The sequence below is a fragment of the Rhinoderma darwinii genome, chromosome 3 (assembly GCF_050947455.1).
Source record: "Rhinoderma darwinii isolate aRhiDar2 chromosome 3, aRhiDar2.hap1, whole genome shotgun sequence".
NCBI lineage: Eukaryota > Metazoa > Chordata > Amphibia > Anura > Rhinodermatidae > Rhinoderma > Rhinoderma darwinii.
Genome location: NC_134689.1, coordinates 131,248,763 through 131,266,626, shown reverse-complemented (window position 1 = coordinate 131,266,626; position 17,864 = coordinate 131,248,763). Strand labels below are relative to the sequence as shown.

Here is a 17,864-nt window from a genome sequence, read left to right as displayed (position 1 = left end):
GCTCCCATACAAAGTATGGGAGCACGGCCCGCAAAATGCGAAAGAACGGACATGTTCCATAATTCCCGGAACATTTCCACGGCACTGACACCCTTCCGTAGTGCTACGGAAAGGTGTCAGTGTTCAATGAAAGTGAATGGCTCCGTTTTTGCGGACCGCAATTGCGGTCCGCAAAAACGGAGGTTTTTTGCTGTCGTGTGCATGGGGCCTAAATGTTTGCAAATTCTGCTACAAGGAGTAGCAAATGTGTTTTAATAAACCTACAATGGACATTACACAAGTGACTTGGATTTCCCTATAGCAGCATCCGGCATTTTACCTGCACTCTTGTGGTGTATACCAAGGTCATAATAGGAGATATACTGGCGTAAATAACTCAAGAGGTGGAAAGCAAACAAACACTCTCATACCTGGTTATTGAGATTGTACAGGTAGCGCGATACAAACACGTGAATATTCCTCATGATCTCCAGAACATCCAAACCCTACAATTGAAGAAAAGTAACAATAGCTTAGTTTCCATATTTGTTGGTAGCAAGTTAAGGTTTTGTCAGTTGTCAGATGGTGAAAGGACAGCTGGAATCAGACCCCAGCTATATATTGAATAGATATGAGCGAATTAACCCTTCTATTCACTATTCCTGGAGTGCTGCGATCTCTTCTATGTAGATGCATTGAGACCCTGGATCAAGATCAAGTTAGCTGGCACCCTGAGCCCCAACAATCTTTGCGGAGCAGGAAGGGATTAGTTTGAGCTGTAGATGGCATTTGAGGAAATCTGCCTGGAATGTTCTTGGGTAAAATACAAAAACAGGCAACATTATGCAGTGATGGGGAAAAAAAATGTGTCAATGTTGTAATGTGTGTGTTAGAAAATGTGTAGAGGAGTGAAAGCGCCCGGGGTACATTACACATGCATAAATACACACTTACCTGCTCTAATGTTTGGCTTGGTAAATGGGGTTCAGTCATCGTTAAGCCATAGCGCTGGGTGGCCAAATTCCGCATTTCACTATATGTGGCCCAGTCGTGGAGTGCTACGGTTGTCAAGTTATAGAAGGTTTTATCTAGATAATGTGTCACATAGGCTGCAAAACAAATGACAAACCACTATAGAACTGGCAGTACACATACAACAATACAATACCTTAGTCAGTTTACATTTACGGGGTAGTTATTGTAATGTGACACTCATGAATGAGAGTTGACTGGTATGTGTTTGTGAGCATATATACATGGGTCTATAAAAAAAGCGCTGCAGTCTGTACTATACACACCATCCATGGAGATGTATACAGCGTATACCTGCAGCTAGCAAAGGTGCTTTAACATATACAAGACAACAGTCTATATAGTCCCTAATACTCCTTCAGAGGTTGGTTTATCACCTTATAAATTGCACAACCAACTTATTCTGTAGAGTTAAAATATATCAGGATAACACTGGTGTATCGTACATGGAACGTACTTGACATTACCTTTGATATCAATAAATCGGTCAAAGAAGCGGATGGGCGTCAGAGAGAAGAAATGGGCCAAGTCCTTCATACCAGTTTTAAATGGATTTCTTTCATCAAGCTGAAGGTGAGTGTGTACAGAGAGTCGTAGGTCTTTCTCGATTTCTTTACATAGCTTGTCTAAAAGATGCTAAAGATGTAATGCAAGAAATAAAGAGAAAGCAAAAACCGCATCAGTGTTTTTAAGAACGCATCATTATAAAGCCAATTCATTCAAGATATATTACTAATATGCCAGCTTTTGTGCCAACCAGCCTACCCAAAAAGGTGTAGAAAGCTAGACCAAAATGCATCCTTTTGCCAACTTTCTGACTGCAACTTAAATTATGCAGTGAAAAAAGATCGCACACAGTCTGTGCATGAATATATAAATTAGTGTTAACAAAAATAGCAGTCCAACATCATTAAGCTGATAAATCAATGTTTTTGGTAGAAGTGATATTTCTAAGTAGCGAATAATTGACTTTTAAGTGTAGTAGAAAAAAACAAAACAGAGCCAACAATTAGGACCCGCATGCCGCTCATTCTGAGGAATTGAACCATTAATTGTAAGGGGCTTGTTCAGAATAATAGCAGTGAGGAGTTAAATTGCTGAAGTCCTTTATTCTGTGGAATAACAGGGGGCAATTTGGCCGTTATTTAAGGCAGGAGAATGGCAAATATTACACATGCTGGTTATAGTGCATTTCCTTCTGAAATACTGGGGAAATGCTGGCACTGCTATTTTTTGAACAACCTTATATTCCTCTTTCTTTACTTTCTCTAAAGGATTAACCCTTTCACGACCAAGGACGAAAATGTACGTCATGGTCGGCTGCTAGTTCCCGCTCCAGGACGTGCATTTTCGTCCGCATTTCAAACTGTCACTCTGTGTAAACACAGAGTGACAGACCCGCGCTGACAGCTGTCCTAGACAGCTGAGACATCAGTCTTGCCGGACAGCGGACCATCGCCGCTGCTTTCGGCAGTTAACCCCTTAAGTGCGGCGACGGATTGCCGTCGCCGCATTTAAGTGGTTTGAAGCACATCGGCAGCCCCCACGAAGTGATCGTGGGGGCTACCGATGCTTGTCACGGCAATCGGAGGTCAGATAATGACCTCCGGGTTGCCATGCACGGAAGCCTCGGAGGAACAGCCTCCGGCCGTTCCTCCTCTGCTTCCTGTCAGTGTGACAGTCACGTCACAATGACAGTTAGAGTACATTACACTACGTGTGTAGTGTAATGTACTCTAGCAGCAATCAAAGCTGCAAGACTAAGTGTCCCCTAGTGGGACAAGTTAAAAAAGTAAAAAAAAGTAATAAAAATGTTTAAAAAAAAGTGTAAAAATAAAAGTTATAAGTTCTATAAACAGAAAATGCTTTTTTTTCCTATAAGACTTTTATTATAGAAAAAAAATGAACACGTTAAAAAAGTACACATATCTGGTATCACCGCGTTCGTAACGAACCTAACTATAAAACTATAATGTTATTTTTCCCGCACAATGAACACCCCAAAAAAAATCAATAAAAAACGACGACAGAATCGCAATTTTTTTGGTCACCACCCCTCCCAAAATAAAGAATAAAAAGTGATCAAAAAGTCGCATGTTCCCAAAAATAGTACCAATAAAAACTTCTATCCGTCCCGCAAAAAACAAGCCCTTACACAGCTTTTTTGACTAAAAAATAGAAAAATTATGGCTCTCAGAATATGGTGACACAGAATTTTTTTTTTTTATAAATAAGTCATTTTATTGTGCAAACGCTAAAAAAAAGGACCAAACCTATATACATATGGTATCGCCGTAATCGTACCAACTCGCAGAATAAAGTAAAAATGTCATTTATAGCGTACGGTGAGCGCCGCAAAAAGAAAACCTAAAAAACGGTGTCAGAATTCCTGTTTTTTGCTCAGGATTGCAAAAAAATTGAACAAAAAGTGATAAAAAAAAAAATCACACGTACCCCAAAATGGTACCAATGAAAACTACAGATTGTCCTGCAACAAATAAGCCCTCGCAGCTCCGGTGGTGAAAAAATAAAAAAGTTCTGGCTTTCAGAATATGGCGATGCAAAATGTTCCAAAAGTGGATAAGATCGGGCGCCATTTATCAGTGCGACACCAGTCACATATCTATGAAATATTATTTATTTACCCCATTATTGTACCCTCTTATTATGCCCTGATGTACCCCGCACAGATTACATATGTCCCCACATTATAAACTGAAATACCAGCGAAACCCAAAACAGAAAAACTACCAAGCAAAATCTGCGCTCCAAAAGCAAAATGGCGTTCCCTCCCTTCTGAGCCCTGCAGCGTGCCCAAGCAGCAGTTTGCGCCTACACATACGGCGTCGCCATACCCGAGAGAACCCGCTTAATGTTTTATGAGGTATTTGTCTTCTGTGGCACACACTGGGCACAACATATAATGCACTAAAATGGCATATCAGTGGAAAATTGCAATTTTCACTTTGAACCATCCGCTGCGCATTAACCCCTTTGCGTACTATGACTTAATTGCCTGTCATGGTGCGGTGGTTGATGTATGGAGCCGGCTCACATGCTGAGCCCGCTCCATACGCTACGGGTGTCGGCTGTGTATTACAGCAGGCCCCCTCGGTACTAACGGACAGGTACAGCGATCGCTCTGTTACAGAAGCCTGTAAGAATAACAATACACTGCAATACATTAGTATTGCAGTGTATTGTACCAGCGATCCAATGATCGCTGGATCAAGTCCCCTAAGGGGATTGATTAATAAAATGTGTAGAAGAATTATAGTTATTAGTAGTGAGATTTTTTTTTTGAAAGTTAAAAAAACAAAACACCTTTTCGCATTTTTCTTCTAAAGTAATGTAAAAAAATGAACAAAATTGGTATCGCTACGTCCGTAAAAGTCCGAACTATTACAATATACCATTATTTAATTTGCACAGTGCACACCTTAAAAAAATTTAATAATTGAAACCGCCAAAATCTCAGTTTTTTTTTGTCACCTTCGCTCTAAAAGAAAAATGTAATACAACTTTTGAATCACTTTTTATGTACCAAAAAATGGTACCAATAAAAACTGCAGCTCCTCCCGCAAGAAATAAGCCCGCACACCGCCCTATTGATGGAAAAATAAAAAAGTTATGGCTCTTGGAAAGCGGGGAGGGAAAATCTAAAATAAGAAAGCAAAAACTGGATCAGTCCTGAAAGGGTTAATTCATTTCTAATGAAAAAACGTATGACCACATGTGGGGTATTTCCGTACTCGGGAGAAATTGCTTTATAAAAAATGGTTGTTTTTTTCCTCCTTTATCCCTTGTGAAAATTAGAAAATGCAACATTTTAGTGGGAAAAAATTTTGATATTAATTTTCGCGCCCTAATTCTAATAAACTCTGCAAAAGACCCGTGGGGTGTAAATGCTCACTATACCCCTAGAAAAATTCCTTGAAGGTTTTTCCAAAATGGGATCACTTTTGGGGGGTTTCCCCTGTTTTGGTCCCTCCAGTGCATTGCAAATGCGACATGGCAACGAAAACCATTCCAGCAAAATCATAAATCCAAATGGCGCTCCTTCCCTTCTGAGCCCTGCTGTGGGTCCAAACAGCAGTTTATTACCACATATGGGGTATTGTCGTAATCGGGAGACATTGCTTTACAAATGTTGGGGTGCATTTTCTTCGTTATTCCTTGTAAATAATAAAAATTTCTATGTTGTTTCAGAAAAAAAGTACATTTTAATTTTTACAGACTAATTCCAATATATTTAGCGAAAAACCTGTGTGGTCAAAATGCTAACTATACCCCTAGATAAATACCTTAAGGGGTCTAGTTTTCGAAATGGGGTCGTTTATGGGGAGTTTCTATCATTCTGGCAGCTCAAAGCTTCTCCAAATGTACATTGGGGCCTAAAACATTTTCAAGCAAAATAGGAGTCCTGAAAGCCTCCGGGTGCTCCCTCCATTTCGGGCCCTGTCGTGTGTCCAAGCAATGCATTAGGGTCACAATGGGGGCATTTTTGAAAACAGGAGAAACAGGGTGATATATTTTGGGGTGTGTTTCTTCATTCTCATGGTCGCTTTACACAGAAATCGGTCTTCAAAGTGATACCTTTATGAAAAAAGTGTTTTTTGTTTTTTTTTCACCTGCTATGCATTAAATTTAGCAAAAAACTGTGGGGTCAAAGTACGCACTACACCCCTAGATAAATACCTTAAGCGGTCTAGTTTTCTAAATGGGGTCGTTTATGGGGAGTTTCTATCGCTCTGGTAGCTCAAAACCTCTCCAAATGTACAGTGGGGCCTAAAACATTTTCAAGCAAAATAGGAGTCCTGAAAGCCTCCGGGTGCTCCCTCCCTTTCGGGCCCTGTCGTGTGTCCAAGCAATGCATTAGGGTCACAATGGGGGCATTTTTGAAAACAGGATAAACAGGGTGATAGATTTTGGGGTGTGTTTCTTCATTCTCATGGTCACTTTACACAGAAATCGGTCTTCAAAGTGATACTTTTATGAAAAAAGTGAAATTTAATTTTATTACGCCTGCTTTGCATGAATTCTTACAAAAAAACTGTGGGGTCAAAATACTTACAACACCCCTTAATAAATACCTTAAGGGGTGTAGTTTTCAAAATGGGGTCACTTGTGGGGGTTTCCACCATTCTGACAGCTATGAGCCTCTGAAAACCTGGCTTGGTGCAGGAAAACAAAATGTACTTCAAAATGTATAAAATTATTACTAAATTTGTAAGTCTTCCAAATTGCTCAAAAAAAACTTTTTTTTTTCAAAAGTGCTGCCAAAATAGAGTAAAGCGATGGAAATATATATTTAATTAAAAAAATTGTACAGTATGTGTGTACATATGTGACATATTGCAGTTAAAAATAGGGAAAAATGATCATTTTTACAAAATTTCTTCAATTTCTCTATTTTTTAATTAATTTCCGCAAATTGTATCAGTCTACTTTTACCACTAAAATAAAGTACAACATGTGACAAAAAAACAAATGTCAGAATTACTTGGATATTCAAAACTTTCACAGAGTTATTCTCTGATAAAGTCAGACATACCAGATTTGACAAATCTGGCTTGGTCATTAAGGTACAAACATGCCCGGTCATTAAGGAGTTAACTGGATACAATTTGTTATTGAATGTGTAGGATTTCCAGTGTATTTGCATTTAGGCAAATAAGTTATTATAATGATTTAGCGCTTTGCTTTTTTAAACTCACTATTCTTTTTTTTTTAACACTACTTTACATATAGACAGTCATTAAAGGGAACCTGACAGTGACTTTATCCTGCCTTCAGAAAGGGTAGTGTAAAGTAGTGAAAGACACGCTGAATTCAGTGGCATACATATATATATATATATATATATACACTTGTGTGAGAAATAGAAGTGCTTTTTGAGAACTTACATTATAGTAATATTCCATGAGCAGCCGAAGCCTTGCCCAGCCGCCAATGATTGACAGCTTTCTCCCTATGCACAGCAGTACGGAGACAGTGGTCAATCAGCAGCAGCTGGGCATGGGACTGGCAACTCATGAATCCATGATCGGATCCCTATACTACCTCTGCTTTACATGTTCATTACAGTGTATACATATTATGAATACAATTACTAATTTTGCAATAAAAACGTCATTATATTTGATATTCATCTAAACGGAATAGCAATTAACTCTGTTGAAATGTTTTTGAAACTGTTTAACCAATTAGAAACATTAATACATAATATTACAATTAGGATGCTCATATGTAAATATTGTTGAAAACATGCAGAACCAACTGTATTGGTCCCATTATAGGATACCAATACAAAATCAATGATATGGGCTGTATATACACACACCTCTGTCAAAACGGCCATGATCTCCTTGTCATAGCACTTGAGTAATAAGTCATAAGACTCCAAGTGTCGAGCATGCATCATCGCAGGGACACAGCTCCACAATGCACTGAACATGTACTAAATGAAACAAGAAAAGGGTAAAGTCATTATTGTATATTATTACTACAAACATCACATAAAAAGGAAGACCATAACAGAAGACGTTAAAATGGACTAACAGTATAGTTTCTGCTAATGTGAAAGTGTTTGTCCACCTTTGTTCCGGGCATCTAGGGAATCATTTTCTGCCCATGCGGACCAAACATGCTTAGCAATGGCGATCACCACAAGCAGTAGACACAAATTTTTACGCCCATATGGATATCTGAATGTGTCACTCAAGTTCACGGTAAATTATACTTATTTTAACCCACTGGCCAAGGCATTTGCGCATTGCACTGTAGACGTATGGCACAGGTGTCAGGTTTATATTACTCTCTCGGTCACCCCGATGGGATACTATGGCAGCTGGTGGCCTAACAATGGCTCCAAGGTTTGCCATCTTAGTACAGAAGCAGGGCCTAATAGGAGACCTGTCAGCGTCATGCTGACAGGGGTAATACACTGAAAAACAGAAGTATTGCAGTGTATTATATGCAATCAACCGATCGTACAATCAAGTTCCCCTAATGGAACTGATAACATTTTATTTATAAAGAACTTAAAAAAATATTTAAAAAAACAACAAAAAAAACAGTATTTTTAATTTGGAAATAAAATTGAATGTCAAAATCTTGTCACGATGGTTAACTTTCATCTCCCAGGTAGGCACTCAGTTTGCACAAACTATGTGATGAACGGGTTGATCCTCAGGTTCACCTACAAGTTGCCTTTATGAGTTTGTATGTCAATTTTTTGGGGGGAAATTACTCCAATGTAATCAACATTGTACCAATATGCTTGATGTTAACTACTGTACAAGGTCTATTGTGTATGGCTCTTATTCCCTCCCCCCTCCTACTCCTTTAACTCTTTCCCGTCGCTAATATGTCTATTTACGTTGGAAAAGGGTATTTCAAAATGGCGCCCGCTCAGAAGCAGAGCAGGGACCCAGCAGCAACGCTTGCGATCAGAAACATATCTTATCGAAAGCATTTAACCCCTGATGCCGGAGCCAGATGTGACCACCGGCATCTGAGGGGTTTTTCCTGCCCCTTTCACTTCGGGGCCGGTCACCGGCTCCCGCACGGCGAGATCGCGGGAGCCGGTGTGTACTCCTATAGCAGCTGGAAGCATTGCGAACTCTCCCAGCCCTGCTGTAGGAAGATTGCTATTGAGCTCTAGCCAACCGAAAGCCCAAATAGTAATTGCTGGAGAAATATCAGAAACTACTGAATTAGGAAGGGGGACAAGACAAGGGTGTCCTCTGTCCCCCCCCCCCTCCTCTTCAATTTGTCAATAGAACCCCTGTCCAGCTATATAGTAAATCAAGCATCGATTAGGGGCGTAAAAATAAAGAAATTAAGACTAGCTTGTTTGCAGACTACCTCCTGATCTTTTTGTCAGACCCTAGCTATTCTCTGACAAATGTATTGGAAACAACGATTTTGAGATCCGATCAGGATAGAAGATAAATAGATCAATAAGTGAGACTTTTTTTTATTTTTTGAAAATCGGTGGGAAGACAGACACTGGGTCCGAGAGCTGGAGATCAAAATAGCGGACGGAAAGTGTACATATCTAGGGATAATTATAGCACGTTGAAAAAAAAGAGATATACGACCTAAAGATAGGAGGGATAATAGAGGAAAAAAAACAAAAAAAACAAACTACATAAATGGAGAGACCTCCCAATCTCTTTTTTGGGAGAACACAACTTATTAGGATATATTCCACATGACAGTGAAAAAGATGTCCATTAAAAACTGATCAACTGTCAGTTTTTCATGCCAATTTTGCATCAGTGGGTCTCAAAATTTTCATCCATTTCCAGTCAGTCTGTCCGTTTTTAATGGACGTTTGACATCCGTTTTGCATCAGTTTTTCATGGTCGTTAAAAAAACCAACCTGATGAATTTCATTGGTCAGGCTTTTTTTGTCCCAGCCCCCTGAAAACACCCAGAGGAAGGTCACATGTTCACCTAGACACTATTTACAGCATAGCTCCCAACCGTCCCGGTGGATCAGTCCCGGCTTCTCACCGCTGTCCCACCGTCCCGGGCGGTCTGCAAAATGTCCCGCTGGGCGCTGCAGCTGTATCAAAACAGCTGATCGCTGCTGAGAGGCGCCCTGCATGCCAGACGACTGCAGCAGCGATCAACGTCAGAAAACGACGACAGGAGTCTTGCAGCGGTGTTCAACCGGGGGCACTGTGCGGGGCGCCAGCTACCGGGGGGGGCTGTGCGTGGAGCCAGCTACCGGGGGGGGCTGTGCGTGGAGCCAGCTACCGAGGGGGGGGGGGCTGTGCGTGGAGCCAGCTACCGGGGGGGGGGGGCTGTGCGTGGAGCCAGCTACCGGGTGGGGGGTCATGTGCGTGGAGCCAGCTACCAGGGGGGGGGGGTCATGTGCGCGGAGCCAGTTACCGGGGGGGGCTGTGCGTGGGGCCAGCTATCGGGGGGGGGCTTGCGTGGAGCCAGCTAACGGGGGGGGGGGCTGTGCGTGGAGCCAGCTACCGGGGGGGGGGGCTGTGCGTGGAGCCAGCTACCGGGGGGGGGGCTGTGCGTGGAGCCAGCTACCGGGGGGGGGCTGTGCGTGGAGCCAGCTACCAGGGGGGGGGCTGGCTGTGCGTGGAGCCAGCTACCGGGTGGGGGGGTCATGTGCGTGGAGCCAGCTACCGGGGGGGGGGGGTCATGTGCGCGGAGCCAGTTACCGGGGGGGGGGGCTGTGCGTGGGGCCAGCTATCGGGGGGAGGGGGCTGTCATGTGCGTGGAGCCAGCTAAGGGGTGGGGGGGTCATGTGCGTGGAGCCAGCTACGGGGGGGGGCTATGTGCGTGGAGCCAGCTACCGGGGTGGGGGCTGTCATGTGAGTGGAGCCAGCTACCGGGGGGGGGGTGGGGGCTGTCATGTGCGTGGAGCCAGCTACGGGGGGGGGCTATGTGCGTGGAGCCAGCTACCGGGGTGGGGGCTGTCATGTGCGTGGAGCCAGCTACCGGGTGGGGGGTCATGTGCGTGGAGCCAGCTAAGGGGTGGGGGTACATGTGCGTGGAGCCAGCTAAGGGGTGGGGGTACATGTGCGTGGAGCCAGCTAAGGGGTGGGGGGGGGGTCATGTGCGTGGAGCCAGCTACCGGGGGGTGGGGGCTATGTGCGTGGAGCCAGCTACCGGGTGGGGGCTGTGCGTGGAGCCAGCTACCGGGGGAGGGGGCTGTGCGTGGAGCCAGCTACCGGGGGAGGGGGCTGTGCGTGGCGCCAGCTACCGGGGGAGGGGGCTGTGCGTGGAGCCAGCTACCGGGGAAGGGGGTGCCTGTAGCCAGCTAACGGGGGGGGGGGGCTGTGCGTGGAGCCATCTACCGGGGGGGGGGGGCTGTGCGTGGAGCCATCTACCGGGGGGGGGGGGGGGGGCTGTGCGTGGAGCCATCTACCGGGGGGGGGGGGGGCTGTGCGTGGAGCCAGCTACCGGGGGAGGGGGGGCTGTGCGTGGAGCCAGCTACCGGGGGGGGGTCATGTGCGTGGAGCCAGCTAAGGGGTGGGGGGGTCATGTGCGTGGAGCCAGCTACGGGGTGGGGGTCATGTGCGTGGAGCCAGCTACGGGGGGGGCTATGTGCGTGGAGCCAGCTACCGGGGTGGGGGCTGTCATGTGCGTGGAGCCAGCTACCGGGGGGGCTGTGATTGGAGCCGGCTACGGGGGGGCTGTGCGTGGAGCCGGCTACGGGGGGGGCTGTGCGTGGAGCCGGCTACGGGGGGGGCTGTGCGTGGAGCCGGCTACGGGGGGGCTGTGCGTGGAGCCGGCTACGGGGGGGCTGTGCGTGGAGCCGGCTACGGGGGGGCTGTGCGTGGAGCCGGCTACGGGGGGGGCTGTGCGTGGAGCCGGCTACGGGGGGGCTGTGCGTGGAGCCGGCTACGGGGGGGGCAGTGCGGGGAGCCGGCTACGGGGAGGCTGTGCGCGGAGCCGGCTACGGGGGGGGGCTGTGCGCGGAGCCGGCTACGGGGGGGCTGTGCGCGGAGCCGGCTACGGGGGGGCTGTGCGTGGAGCCGGCTACGGGGGGGCTGTGCATGGAGCCGGCTACGGGGGGGCTGGGTGCGGCACCATCTACGGGGGGGCTGGGTGCGGCGCCATCTACGGGGGGGCTGGGTGCGGCGCCATCTACGGGGGGGCTGGGTGCGGCGCCATCTACGGGGGGGCTGGGTGCGGCGCCATCTACGGGGGGGTGTGTGTGGCGCTATGTACAGGGGGGTGTGTGTGGCGCTATGTACAGGGGGGTGTGTGTGGAGCGATCTACAAGGGGGCTGTGTGTGGCGCTATGTACAGGGGGATGTGTGTGGCGCTATGTACAGGGGGATGTGTGTGGCGCTATGTACAGGGGGGCTGGGTGTGGCGCCACCTACAGGGGGGGCTGGGTGTGGCGCCACCTACAGGGGGGGCTGGGTGTGGCGCCACCTACAGGGGGGGCTGGGTGTGGCGCCACCTACAGGGTCTCGCTCTTGACTTTCATTGTTCTCAGCCTTTTGGTTTGTCCTGCAGCTGCTGCTGCCGCGATGAGCAAATGTTATACCAAAGTTAGGAAAAGTAACATAAAGACGACATCACCGGATCCATAATATCTGTGATATCCAGACAGTCTAGAGATCCGCAGTGAGAATGTGCGCTTGTTATTTGCAGAAGGATCTGGCCGTGATTTGAGGTGTTTATGCGGGATATTGGGCGTGGATAGGGGGCATGGCTTAAAAATGTCCCTCTTTTCCGAATTCAAAAGTTGGGAGGTATGTTTACAGCCTCCCTGTATATGATGCCACACATGTGCCGGCACATCATGGAGCAGAGAGGGGATGTGTCAGCCGTGTTTTACAGCTGACACGCTGCTCTAACGGCCAGGAACAGCGATGGTCAATAGCGACGGCAGCATTTATAGGGGTTTTCCCATGAAGGACAATTATGACATATCCACAGGATATGTCATAAATATCAGACAGATGCGGGTCCCACCTATCTCTAGAACAGGGCCCCCTAAACCCAGTTTATCCTACTCGGCTCCTCTGTCTCCCAGCCACTTACTGGTTAGGTGGTCGGGAGTTACGGAAACATCCGAGTGCTCGCTGAGCTACTCTGTTTCCGTAACGCCAATAGAAGTGAATGGGAGTTACGGAAAGAGCGTAGCACCGCGAGCTATGCCGTTTCTAGAACTCAGGATCTACGGAAACAGTGTACATGGTCAAGTTACGGAAACAGCATCGCTGAGCTATGCGGTTTCCGTAACTCCCATAGAACTGAATACTGGTTACGGAAACAGCATAGCATGCTACACTGTTTCTGTAACTGCCATTCACTACTGTGGGAGTTACGGAAACAGCGTAGCTCAGCGAGTTATGCGGTTTCCGTAACTCATCCATGTATTGCAGTGTATAGTTTAAGTCCCCTAGGGGAACTAATAAAGTGTGGAAAAAATAAATTTTCAGGACTGTAAAAAAAATATGATCTCTCAATCTGTAATTTATCTAGTTCTTTGCCTGATTGGTGCATGTGTCATTATGGCATTTCTTGTTCCGTATATGTATCCTTATATTTCACTGTGGATTCGCTATTCACGCGTGCGCACACTCCATTTCCTTTCTGCGCATGCGTGATTCCCCTGCGGTCCAGGGATGCGTTCCAATTACGCACTTCTGCCATTTTGCGCACGCGCACTTTGTTCCGCAGGATGCCAATGTTTGCTCCATGCACTTTAGGGATATGGCACTGTAGCTCTTTTGGATTAAGTTTCTTTATGAATTTTAATATATGAATGGCCCCTTCATTAGGTGTCATTGATATACAGTGAAGGAAATAAGTATTTGATCCCTTGCTGATTTTGTAAGTTTGCCCACTGTCAAAGACATGAACAGTCTAGAATTTTTAGGCTAGGTTAATTTTACCAGTGAGAGAGATTCTATAAAAAAAAAAAAAAAGAAAATCACATTGTCAAAATTATATATATTTATTTGCATTGTGCTCAGAGAAATAAGTATTTGATCCCTTTGGCAAACAAGACTTAATACTTGGTGGCAAAACCCTTGTTGGCAAGCACAGCAGTCAGACGTTTTTTGTAGTTGATGATTAGGTTTGCACACGTTAGATGGAATTTTGGCCCACTCCTCTTTGCAGATCATCTGTAAATCATTAAGATTTCGAGGCTGTCGCTTGGCAACTCGGATCTTCAGCTCCCTCCATAAGTTTTCGATGGGATTAAGGTCTGGAGACTGGCTAGGCCACTCCATGACCTTAATGTGCTTCTTTTTGAGCCACTCCTTTGTTGCCTTGGCTGTATGTTTCGGGTCATTGTCGTGCTGGAAGACCCAGCCACGAGCCATTTTTAATGTCCTGGTGGAGGGAAGGAGGTTGTCACTCAGGATTTGACGGTACATGGCTCCATCCATTCTCCCATTGATATGGTGAAGTAGTCCTGTGCCCTTAGCAGAGAAACACCCCCAAAACATAATGTTTCCACCTCCATGCTTGACAGTGGGGACGGTGTTCTTTGGGTCATAGGCAGCATTTCTCTTCCTCCAAACACGGCGAGTAGAGTTAATGCCAAAGAGCTCAATTTTAGTCTCATCTGACCACAGCACCTTCTCCCAATCACTCTCAGAATCATCCAGATGTTCATTTGCAAACTTCAGACGGGCCTGTACATGTGCCTTCTTGAGCAGCGGGACCTTGAAGCACTGCAGGATTTTAATCCATTACGGCGTAATGTGTTACCAATGGTTTTTTTGGTGACTGTGGTCCCAGCTGCCTTGAGATCATTAACAAGTTCCCCCCCGTGTAGTTTTCGGCTGAGCTCTCACCTTCCTCAGGATCAAGGATACCCCACGAGGTGAGATTTTGCATGGAGCCCCAGATCAATGTCGATTCACAGTCATTTTGTATGTCTTCCATTTTCTTACTATTGCACCAACAGTTGTCTCCTTCTCACCCAGCGTCTTACTTATGGTTTTGTAGCCCATTCCAGCCTTGTGCAGGTCCATGATCTTGTCCCTGACATCCTTAGAAAGCTCTTTGGTCTTGCCCATGTTGTAGAGGTTAGAGTCAGACTGATTAATTGAGTCTGTGGACAGGAGTCTTTTATACAGGTGACCATGTAAGACAGCTGTCTTTTTTTTTTTTAAATCAAACCAGTTTGTATTGATAGTACAACATACATTATAAATCTCATGTATATCTAATCAATTCCAACAATCAATACATTTTCAGTTTTGTACAGAATATTCAGTTACATTTAACATAACTCCCCCTTCCCTCCAACCGAACTCCCCCCCCCTCCCCCCGCAGTATCTCCTTCTTTCCCTGGCTCGTACATTTTCTCTCCCGCTTCATACTGATATATCCATAAGCGATCTCCTGATCATGTCCCCTCAATCTGCCTCCTACCTCCCTGCCGTGCCATAGTTATGTATCCACTTTCCCCATTGTTTATCATGTTTGTGTGTTGCCCCTCGTTTCAGATATATCCGATGTTCCAACGACACCGTGTGATTAACATATCCTACCAGTTCAGACACCTCCGGGGGATCCGCGTTCAGCCAATATTTTGCTATCAGCTTCCTAGCATGGTACAAAACTTTTTTAATAGCCAGTAATTCAGCCCCATCTCCTCCCTCCTCCCCCATACAACCCAACATAAAGATCTTAGGTTCCAACGGGAAATCTCTCCCATATACTCTCGCTACCATGCCTCCAACCTCCTTCCAGTAGTAATTCAGCATCGGACAGTCCCAGAACATATGCTTTATGTCTGCCCCATCAAACGAACACCTGGGACACTCCTTGGTTGGTCTGAGCCGCATTTGCCATAACACCTTAGGTGTCCTATACACCCTATGCAGGAGAAAAAGTTGTGACCGCCTGTGTGCTACATTAATGGAAAACATTTTGGGCGATTCAAGTATCTCCTCCCACTCTTCATCTGTTATAGTCCCCACATCTTTTTCCCATTTGCGTCTGATCTTCCCCATCGGATCTCCAAGGAATTTGGAAAGTAATGTACTATATATCACAGAGATAATCCCTTTAGTGTCCTTTGCCCCCAATACCTGTTCCATCGCTCCCATAGTGGAGCAGCTCAAGTCCACCGACCTACCCTGGGCCTGTGCTGCGTGACGCAACTGGAGGTAATGATAGAACATCCGATGTGGGAGTCCAAACTCCTCCTGCAATTGTGAGAACAATTTGAGACTTCCTCCCTCATATAACTGGTATACATATCTGACCCCTGCTTGTTCCCATTCCTGAAAGCCGGCTAAGATACTAAATTCCCATAGGTATGGATTGTCCCATAGAGGCATATAGTTAGAGCACCCTGTAACGCCCAATATTTTCTTGCATTCCCACCAGATCCTATGTATCAATAGCAAAGTTGGTTTCCCTTTCGCCTCCCTCCGCAACTTATGAGACTCCATGGCCTCTAGTATATCCGTGCACTGACTCAAATAATACACCAGTTTCCCACTAGAGTCCCACTCTTCCCTATTCTTCCAACCTTTAAAGTGTTGCACTTGGGCTGCTAGATAATATATCCACGCATTTGGAATAGCCAATCCTCCCTGGTCTGTTGGTAATTGTAATTTTTCCAATTTAATCCTGGGGATCCCCCTTTTCCACACCAAGTCCCTAAACAAATTATGTATTCTTCTGAACCAGTACTTAGGCAACCACACTGGGGCATTATGCACAACATAAAGAACCTGAGACATCAGAATCATTTTAATCAGGTTTGCTCTTCCTAGCGCTGAAAGTGGTAGCCCAAGCCATATTCTAGTCTTGTCTTTTAGTTTGTCCAATAATGGTTTTACATTCAGTGCGACAAAATCCTGCACCCTTGCCGAGACCGTAATCCCCAGATATTTAAATTCCTTAACACAAGGTATATCAATTCCCCCCACCTGCAGTGGCACCTCTAATGACTTGAGTGGCAATAATGCCGACTTGCTCCAATTAATTTGCAACCCTGAAAATTTACCAAACCGTTCCAATACGGTCATTATCACAGGCAGTGATCGATCTATCTCTCCCAGGAATAGTAAAATATCATCCGCATATAGTGCTATGCGTTCCTCCAGGTCCCCACATCGAAACCCTTCTATACCCGGATGTTGCCTTACTATGTTTGCCAGAGGTTCGATCGCTAGAGCGAATAGTAACGGGGAAAGTGGACATCCTTGACGCGTCCCCCTCCCCAATCTAAAAGAGTCTGACATCCTTCCATTGGCTCTGATTCTAGCCACCGGTTCCTTATACAACAATTTTACCCATGTTATAAAATTTCTCCCAAAACCAAACCGCTCCAAAACAGCCCACAAATACCCCCACTCCACGCTGTCAAATGCCTTGGCAGCGTCTAAGGACAGCACTGCTCTACACTGCGCATCTGCAGCATCTGTCTGCAAATTCAAGAATAATCTTCGTATATTAACCGCTGTAGATCTTGATGGCATGAATCCCGACTGATCCGGGCCCACTACTTTAGTTACCACTCTTGTCACCCTGTTAGCCAGAGCCTTTGCCAAAATTTTAACATCAGCGGACAGCAGGGATATTGGTCTATAAGAATCTGGCTGTGTTCGATCTTTCCCCTCCTTGGGAATGACCACTATTGCTGCTTCATACATAGTCTGCGGTAGTCGCCCCCTGGTAAAACTATCTTGGAACACCTCCAACAACTCTGGCAGAAGCTCCCCCCCATATGTTTTGTACAGCTCAGTAGGTATGCCGTCCATCCCTGGAGCCTTTTCATTTGCCATAGAACTCACCGCTTCCTGCAGTTCCTCCAAAGTAATTGGCTCCTCAAGCCACTCCCTCTCCTCCTCCCCCAGAGTAACCCACGTCATTTCCGCCAAATAGTCTGTCAGAAGATCTTCTGGATAATCTACCCTCGTGCGATACAGCTCAGTATAAAAGGACTTCAACACTCCCAGTATATCCTCTGTTTCTCCCACCAGTGTCCCGTCTTTATCCTGCAATTGGTGGATGAACGCACCCTCCCGCTGAGGCCTAGCCATATTTGCCAACAATCTACCCGTCATTTCTCCCTCCTCATAGTATTTTTGTTGCAAAAACAACCTTTTATTAGCTGCTTGTTCCAGCTGATGTTCCTTTAGTAGTTTTTGGGCGACCTTCCACTGGGCCAAAGTTTCTACTGTATTATTAGCGATATGGTTCTCCTCGGTTAACGTCACCCTTCCCCTCAGATGTTCTCCCACCTGTCTTGATTTATTCTTTATGATCGTGATCTCCCGAATATACACCCCCCTTATATTTGCTTTCATAGCGTCCCATAGGATATCCATAGGAACCGTACCTTTATTAAACTCAAAGTACTCCTGCAGGCTCGTATTTATTAT

At 45.8% G+C, this 17,864-nt stretch overlaps 1 protein-coding gene across 1 annotated transcript in view; it reads right to left on the bottom strand.

Annotated features, from left to right (window-relative positions):
• Nucleotides 1-17,864, bottom strand: part of WASHC4 (WASH complex subunit 4) — a 109,721-nt gene that overhangs the window by 12,815 nt on the left and 79,042 nt on the right. The window contains exons 20-23 of the mRNA XM_075856759.1: nucleotides 7,355-7,471; nucleotides 1,479-1,647; nucleotides 934-1,088; nucleotides 411-485 (exon numbers count right to left, since the gene is read on the bottom strand). Coding sequence (XP_075712874.1) covers nucleotides 411-485; nucleotides 934-1,088; nucleotides 1,479-1,647; nucleotides 7,355-7,471 — 516 coding nt within the window. The remainder of the gene's footprint in view (nucleotides 1-410; nucleotides 486-933; nucleotides 1,089-1,478; nucleotides 1,648-7,354; nucleotides 7,472-17,864) is intronic.